The 7,821-nt window shown below is 73.1% G+C and overlaps 1 protein-coding gene across 1 annotated transcript; it reads right to left on the bottom strand.

Annotated features, from left to right (window-relative positions):
- Positions 1–522: 522 nt before the first annotated feature.
- LOC138061529 (WAP four-disulfide core domain protein 2-like) lies at positions 523–4,004 on the bottom strand. The gene is made up of 4 exons (XM_068912746.1): positions 3,698–4,004; positions 1,898–2,032; positions 811–963; positions 523–700 (listed from the first exon to the last, which is right to left on the bottom strand). The coding sequence occupies exons 1-3, from the start codon at positions 3,783–3,785 to the stop codon at positions 812–814; spliced, it is 375 nt and encodes a 124-aa protein (XP_068768847.1). The 5' UTR covers positions 3,786–4,004; the 3' UTR covers positions 523–700; position 811.
- Positions 4,005–7,821: the final 3,817 nt, after the last annotated feature.

The raw sequence follows: 7,821 nt of genomic DNA, 5'->3' as shown, positions 1-7,821 counted from the left end.
GGCCAGGAGCCCATCGGTGCTGGGGCTGGGAGCCCATGGGTGTGGGAACCGGGAGCCCATGGGTGCTGGGGCCGGGAGCCCGTGGGTGCTGGGGCCGGGAGCCCATGGGTGCTGGGGCCGGGAGCCCCTAGGTGCAAGCGCCGGGTCTCGGGGAGACGCGGGGCAGCCTGGGGAGGGAGAGCCCGGCAGGGAGCCGGCGGCAGGATGTCCTCCCTCCCGCGGGCGATGCCGGGGACGCGGCACGTGGGGCCCATCGGCTCCCGCGCGGGGGACGTGCGCAGCCCCGGCGGGCAGCGCGCAGGGCAGGGGAGGTGCGGGAACGGTGCAATCGCACGCATGGCCGCATGCCCCTCGCCGCCCACATGCCCCGGGCCGCTGCAGAGTTCATCCTTCCAGATGCCCTGGCAAGGCCCCCGCTCCGGCAGCACCCCGCGGCTGCGACGGCCCTTCCTGCCGCACAGGGACCGGGGCAGGATGGGGCCTGCCCGGCGCGCGGAGGGCGGCGAGGGAGACGCGGCCACCGGAGCTGCAGGGAGAGGCTGCTTTATTGGCGAGAGCGGGGCTGCGGGACGGGGAGCTGCGGTGCGGCCGGGGCTCCGCGCCGGGGCGCCGGGCAGGGGCGCGGAGCCGGGGCCGGGCCGGGCGAGCGCGGCGTCACCTCGCGTCGCATCGGCAGCAGCTTCCCTGGCGCCGGCGGTGCCTGCGGAGGGAGGAGAGCGCGGCGCGGGCCGTGAGCGGAGCGGGACGGGGCCGACGGATGGGGCTGCCGAGCCGCGGGGCGCCCAGCGGCTCTGCGGGCGCCCGACTGACCTCAGTGGAGCGGAGTCACGCAGGAGACCTTGCCGCAGCCATTCCTGCAGCACTTGAGGCCCCCGGAGCAGTTGGAGTCCGTCTTGCACTGGTTCAAGCAGAGCCCCAGCATGGGGATCCCCGGCTTCACGGGCGGGCAGGTGCCCGGCTTCTCTGCAAGGCGAAGGGATGCGGCGTGAGACCCGCCGGCCCCGGCAGCGGGAGCCAAGACGGGTCCCACACCCCCACCCCGTTCCACATCCATGGGCGGCCGCGGACGAGAGACTCCCGCCCCCCGGCACTGCCCTGGCCGCGGCCACGGCCGCGCTGTCAGCAGCCTTCGCCCCACGGCGGCGTGGCGGGACGTGCTGCCAGCTGCTCCCGTGGGCTCTCCCGGCCCCGCTGCCGCGGTGAGCTCAGGCTCCCGGCTCCGCGCCCTCGGCTCAGCTCGGCTCTGCCGGCCGTCCTCCCGGCGCGCCACAGCCGGGCAAGCTCCGTCCCTGCGCGGGGCCATGGAGACACCGAAGCGGGTGCACATCCACGGGTTTGCAGCTGGGGATGGCAGATCCTGCCCCGTCCGCCCAGGCTCCTCTCCCGAGGACCGGAGCGGCGAGTCCGACGTCAGGGCGCAGGCGAGCGGGACGGAGCCCCTTGGAGCTGCGAGGCTCTTCCCAAGCGCAGGGTCGGGAGCAGGACGGCGCCAACGGCCCGCGGCTGCTCGCGGCAAGGCTGAGCGTAGCCCCGCGCGCGGCCGCAGAGCCGTCCGGGGCTGCGAGGGGGAGCAGGTGCCGGCTCTCCCCAAGAGGCACCAAAATTCAGCAAAGTTTGGAGCAACGTGCGTCGCTGGGAGGAGGAGATGAGCACCGCGGGGCGAGAGCCGGGGGAGGCTGCACCGTGCCGGGAGGCTGCCCCGCGGTCGGTGTACCGACAGCCACCCGCGCCTCGCATAACCACGCTGCCCGGCGCCCGGGCACGGCGGAGCCGGCTGTGCCGTGCCGCACTGCGGACACCCTGGTCGGCGGGGCACACGGGCCACCACGAGCCCCAGGGCCGCCCCTGCAGGCTGGCCGCCCCCGCCACGCCGGGGCCGCAGCAGGAGGGACGTTACCGTCAGGGTCCTGGCAGGCCCTGCCGCAGGCTGCCGGGCAGCACTTGCGGGTGCTCTCGCAGTCGCTGTCGGACTGGCAGCCCAGCGTGCAGTTCGCCTCCTCCATCGCCGGGTCTGGGCACACGCCGGCTTTCGCTGAAACGCAAAGGCGCGCGGTGTGGGCGGGAGACGGGGCCGCCGCAGCCGCTGGCCCCGCGGCAGGGCACGGCAGGCGGGCGACGCTTCCCCCAGCCCCAGGGCTGGGCGCGGGGATGCTGCGGGACCCCAGGGCGCTGGCATGGACGGGGGGGTCCCGGGTCCTGCTGCAGGTGTGGCCGGGCTGATGCACGGCGGGCGGGCGATGCTTCCCCCAGCTCCACACCTGGGAGGGGGATGCTGTGGAGCCCCGGGGCTGGGTGCGGGGATGCTGCGGAGCCCCGGGGCTGGGTGCGGGGATGCTGTGGAGCCCCAGGGCTGGGTGCGGGGATGCTGCGGAGCCCCGGGGCTGGGTGCGGGGATGCTGTGGAGCCCCGGGGCTGGGTGCGGGGATGCTGCGGAGCCCCGGGGCTGGGTGCGGGGATGCTGTGGAGCCCCAGGGCTGGGTGCGGGGATGCTGCGGAGCCCTGGGGCTGGGTGCGGGGATGCTGTGGAGCCCCGGGGCTGGGTGCGGGGATGCTGCGGAGCCCCGGGGCTGGGTGCGGGGATGCTGTGGAGCCCCAGGGCTGGGTGCGGGGATGCTGCGGAGCCCCGGGGCTGGGTGCGGGGATGCTGTGGAGCCCCGGGGCTGGGTGCGGGGATGCTGTGGAGCCCCAGGGCTGGGTGCGGGGATGCTGCGGAGCCCCGGGGCTGGGTGCGGGGATGCTGCGGAGCCCCGGGCCTGGGTGCGGGGATGCTGTGGAGCCCCAGGGCTGGGTGCGGGGATGCTGCGGAGCCCCGGGGCTGGGTGCGGGGATGCTGCGGAGCCCCGGGGCTGGGTGCGGGGATGCTGTGGAGCCCCAGGGCTGGGTGCGGGGATGCTGCGGAGCCCCGGGGCTGGGTGCGGGGATGCTGCGGATTCCCAGGGACCCTGTTGCAGTCCCAGCTGGGCTGATGCACAGCAGGCAGGTGGGTGACACTCCCTGCAGCCCCAGGGCTGGGTGCAGGAATGCTGCGGAGCCCAGGGCTGGGTGGGGGATGCTGCAGAGCCCTGGGGCACCGGGGCGGATGGGAGGCTCCTGGGCCCTGCTGCAGCCTGGGCCAGGCTGATGCATGGCGGGTGGGCAGGCAATGCTCCCTGCAGCCCCGGGGCTGGGTGTGGGGATGCTGTGGATTCCTGGGGCCCTGCTGTGGTCCCAGCCAGGCTGATGCACAGCGTGCAGGCGGGTGATGCTCCCTGCAGCCCCGGGGCTGGGTGCAGGGATGCTGCAGATTCCCGGGACCCTGTTGCAGTCCCAGCCAGGCTGATGCACAGCGTGCAGGTAGGTGACACTCCCTGCAGCCCCGGGGCTGGGTGCGGGGATGCTGTGGATTCCCGGGGCCCTGCTGTGGTCCCAGCCAGGCTGATGCACAGCGTGCAGGTAGGTGACACTCCCTGCAGCCCCGGGGCTGGGTGCGGGGATGCTGTGGATTCCTGGGGCCCTGCTGTGGTCCCAGCCAGGCTGATGCACAGCAGGCAGGCGGGTGATGCTTCCTGCAGCCCCAGGGTGGCTTGGGGATGCTGCAGAGCCCAGGGGTGCTGGTGCAGGCAGGGGGCTCCCGGGGCCCTGCTGCCGCCGGGGCCAGGCTGATGCTGGCGGCTGTGCTGGGGCCGGGGCCGGGGCCAGGCCCCGCGTTCGTACTCACTGGTGTCATTCTGGGCAGATGCTGGCGGCAGCTCGGCCCAGAGCGCCAGGAGCCCCACGAGGACGAGCGTGCTGCTGGCCGGGAGCATGGTGCAGGGGCGCCGGTGTGAGCGCGGGGCCACCCCAGCCAGGCTTTAAGCTCTTCTCCAGGTGGGGCTGGGGCGGGCGGGAGGGGACTGCCTTCCGGGTGGCTCGCAAGGAACTGGCAGGGCCAGGCTCCCCCTTCGTGCCGTTGCACAATCCCCGAGTATCAGGTATCTGCTCGCTCCTGGCTGCCGACCAGGAAGTGGGAGCCTCGAGGAGACCAGGCGTCTACGCAGAAAACTTGCCCGGCAGGAACAGCAGCCAAGGGCCGCTCGCGGCGTCCTGGGGCCGCTCCTGCGCAGCGCCCCGGAGCCCGCCGGCGTGCGCCCCGGCTGAGAGAGCGCCCCGGCTCCGCCGCGCTGCCGGGCGAGCGGGGCCACTATCTCCCTTCCTGGGGCCGGGGAGCGCCGGCGCCGCGGGCTGCCAGCCGGGCAGGCGGCTCGCGGGGCTGGCAGGGAAAGCCTGGGCACGCTGGTGATGGGGCACGAACCGTGCAAGCTCAGCCTCGGCCGGCCGCCCCGGAGCTGGCAGCAGCAGCAGCGTGCTTGGGCCAGAGCCTCCGCCGGGGCGGCCGATGCAGGAGGCAGAGATGGCCTCGCGGCGCGGTCCAGGCCTGCGCTCCTGCCGCCGGATGCTCGTTTTCCCCAGTCCTTTCGCTACTTGGCTAAAGAGCCCTCGAGCTGCCCCGCGCCGTCCTGCGGCACCCGGTGCGGCCGGCAGTGCCAGAGGGGCGAGCGCCCGCGTGGAGGCAAACCGCAGCCCGGGCGCTTCGGGGTGTTGCGGGCCGGGCGGCCGGCCCGACCCCGATCCCCTTGCCACGCTGCTTTTCAGGATACGCCTCCCAGCGGCACGAGCGCCGGCCTCCGGCGTTCCTCGATGCCCGGCGGCACTTGGCAGCGCCGAGACGGGCTTTGTTTGAACAGTCCCAGCTAACCAAGCGATCCCAATCACCCCGCCTGGCTGCCCCGTTCTCATCAGTGTTTGCCGCTCCAGCAGTTCTTGTGTCGCCTGCGGTCATTAGTGGCAATGGTTTTAATTCCTCCGAGGTTGCTGCGAAAGTGCTGCAGCCTAGTGCGGCGCGAGGAGCCCCTGGTGACCCCCGGCCCCTTGGCTGGTGGCTCCTGTGCTCGGCTCGGCACGCTGGTGTCAGTGCCTCCACACAGGGCCGTGCTGCCCTGCCGAGGAGCATCCCCGGAGCATCCCCGGAGCATCCCCAGAGCATCCCCAGAGCATCCCCAGAGCATCCCTGGCTCCTGGCGGCCTCCACCCGCTAGGCGCGTTCACAGGCCGGGTCTTGCGCGCCCTGGTGCGGCAGGGTGTACACCCCATCCCCAGCGACCTGTCCCTGTCACCAGGAACGGCACCGGTGCAGACAGCCTGGGGACAGCTGCAGCTGCCGCTCCAGGCGGAGATGCCGGGTGGGCCGGAGCATCGCGGACCCCGGGGGTCAGGCCGCGCGGTCCCTGCTCCGAGGTCACGAGGTTTTGCCACCTCTGCCGGTGTCTGCTTCCAGGTAATTTAACCCCACAGTCAACAACGCAGCAAGGTGTGGAGCGAGGGTAATCAGTAACTGTTTGCATTCGCTGCGGTCCCCTCCCCAGCGCGGGGTGTTTATGCAGTAACAGGAGCTGGCGCTGACACCTACGCGGCGCTGGGTGGAGGATGGCTCTGCATTTCATTGCTGCCAGCAGCGGGAAGCTGCCTGGCAGCTGGGAGGGGACGAGGGGACTGTCCTGGGTCAGTGCCCCTCCCCGCTGCCTCCAGGCTCCTGCAGCCGGGTGCTGGGGGAGGCTTGCAGAGACCCCGGCCATGTGCAGCCTGCACGCTGCGTGCTGTGAGCCGCCTGCCCGTGGCCGTGCACGGCTGACAGGCCAGCAGGCAGAGCCTGGGCGCTGTCTCCCCCGAAAATGCCTCTTGAACTGAGGGTCTGCCCAGCGCGCAGGGGCCGGCAGCAGGGCCTGGCCCAGGAGGCAGGCCTGCTCTCTCCCCCTCGGCCGTCCCCGCGCCTGTTGAAGCCCAGCAGCTCCCGGCTCCGGGGCAGAGCTCGGGCTCCGGCACGGGCAGGTCGTGCTGCGGAGCGAGTGTCGGGCTGGGCGGTGCAAGCGCCGCCCGCCGGCACCGCGTCGAGGGACCTGCCGCACGCGGACGAAGCCTGTCCCGGCCCCTCAGCCCGATTCCCCAGAGCCGGGGCGGCGACGCCTGGGCGCCCGGCCGGGAGCAGTCCTGCTGCCGGGCTGGCGCTGCCCATGCCGCAGCCCCATCCCTGCTGCTATCGGAGCTGCTGCAGCTGCAGCGGTGCTGCCAGCAGCGCTTGCCTTTGAGGTTTATCACTGCTCAGTTGGCTGATCCAATAATTGCCCTTATCGCTCCCCGTGGCTCGCAGAGTTTCCAGAGTGTAGGATTTCCTTGCTACTGGCTGCACGTGAGACGGAGCTGCGCGGCTGCGAACCTACGGACGCCAGTAGCCAAACCGTGCCGGAGCCGCTGGCGCCGCGGAGGACGGCGCAAGCGGGAGCTCGCGGCAGGAGAGAGCGGCGGAGGGAGGCGAGCGCTGCGGGGAGTTTCAGGGTCTGCGCCCGCGCCCAGGCAGAGGCGCGCACTGCGCTCGCCCCAAGGTTATACCTTGACCCCTGCGTGACTGGCTGCTAAAAGCTCATTCCGGCTGCAGCCGCCTGCAGCCAGCGGGAGCAGCTGCAGAGGCACTGAACGTGCTGGCATCGGGCTGGGCGGCGGGACCAGCAGCCGTGCCGGGCTCCTGCCCACGCAGGCAGCATCGCTTTCCCAGCGACAGAAATGCTTTGGCTCCCGTCCCAGGTGCACGGCATTCGGGATGCTGCGGTCCCCCCCGGCCCTGCGAGGCAGATGCTTCCTCAGCGGAGGGGCCTGGGACCTGCTGGGGCTGCCGGCGGGCAGCACGGGGGTGTCCTCGCCCGGCCGCGTGCAGCCGTCCCTGGGCAGGGGCACATCCCGTGGGACGCTCCCGGCTGAGGACGCTGCGAATCAGCAGACCTGAGAGCTCGCACCCAAAAGCTGCCCCATGTCGCGGGGCACTCAGCCAGCTGAGCCCGGTCACGCTCGTTGCACCCAGGCCCTAGAGGCAACCGCTCTGGCTTGCAGGTGGCAGGGAAGGTGTGGGAGGTCACCTCTCCCTGGCCTGCAGAGGGAGGGCAGTGAATGATTAAAAGGGAGCTTTGCACCGCAGGGCTGCTCCCAACCTGGCAGGCTGGGCCAGGCGAGCGGCCCCAGCCCTGGCATGGTGGCCCAGGACCTGCAGGACTGCGGCGCAGCACGGCACGGCATGGCGCAGCATGCTGTAGCATGGCACGGCATGGCATGGCACAGCACAACGTGGCACGGCACGGCATGCCGTAGCATGGCACAGCATGGCACGGTGCAGCACAGCACAGTGCAGCACAGCATGGCACGGCACGGTGCGGCATGCCACGGCACAGTGTGGCACTGCACGGCATGGCACGGCATGGCGTGGCAGTGCTAACCGCTCCCCCATCCACCAGCACTACACGACGGAGGGAAGAGACGGAGCGAGACGGGGGCACGTCCCTTCCTCTGGGACGCGAGGGGCTCCGGTAACGGGTGCTGAGCGGGTGCACAGCTCGAGCCTCGCGGAGCGATCGCTCTAGGCTCCATGGGGCCCGTCCGTGCCAGCCCGTCCCCGCACCAGCCCGCGGCCCGATGCACCCTGCGCGGGAGGGCTCCCGCACCGCCGCCGCCTCCGCCGTGCACCCGGGCCCTCCTGGCCTCCTCGCGCCTCCCTCGCGTCGGGGAGCCCGGCGTCCCCGTGCAAGCTGCAGAGCCGTCCCTCGCCCCCGCCATGTGTGTGCCCCTGCGCAGCCCGGCCCCGGCTCCGACGGGGAGCCGCCCTCACCCCTGGGCCGCCGAGGCTGCCCCGCTCCGCCGCGGCTCGGGGGTCGGCCCCGCACGGGGAGCCCCCGGCGGCGGCGGCGGTGCCGGAGCCGCCCCGCCAGCCCCGTGGCGCTCACCCCCGTCCACGGGCGCTCCTGCGGCCGGCTGCGCGCACAG

The sequence above is a fragment of the Struthio camelus genome, chromosome 18 (assembly GCF_040807025.1).
Source record: "Struthio camelus isolate bStrCam1 chromosome 18, bStrCam1.hap1, whole genome shotgun sequence".
NCBI classification, from domain to species: domain Eukaryota; kingdom Metazoa; phylum Chordata; class Aves; order Struthioniformes; family Struthionidae; genus Struthio; species Struthio camelus.
The sequence above is the reverse complement of the archived record's forward strand: the minus strand, read 5'-3'. Positions and strand labels throughout refer to the sequence as shown.

Coding starts and splice junctions, on each gene's coding strand:
- LOC138061529 (XM_068912746.1), bottom strand. CDS start 3,785: ATGCTCCCGGCCAGCAGCACGCTCGTCCTCGTGGGGCTCCTGGCGCTC. Junction 2,033..3,697: donor ATCTGCCCAGAATGACACCA/GTGAGTACGAAC, acceptor TTTGCGTTTCAG/CGAAAGCCGGCGTGTGCCCA. Junction 964..1,897: donor GGCCTGCCAGGACCCTGACG/GTAACGTCCCTC, acceptor TTCGCCTTGCAG/AGAAGCCGGGCACCTGCCCG.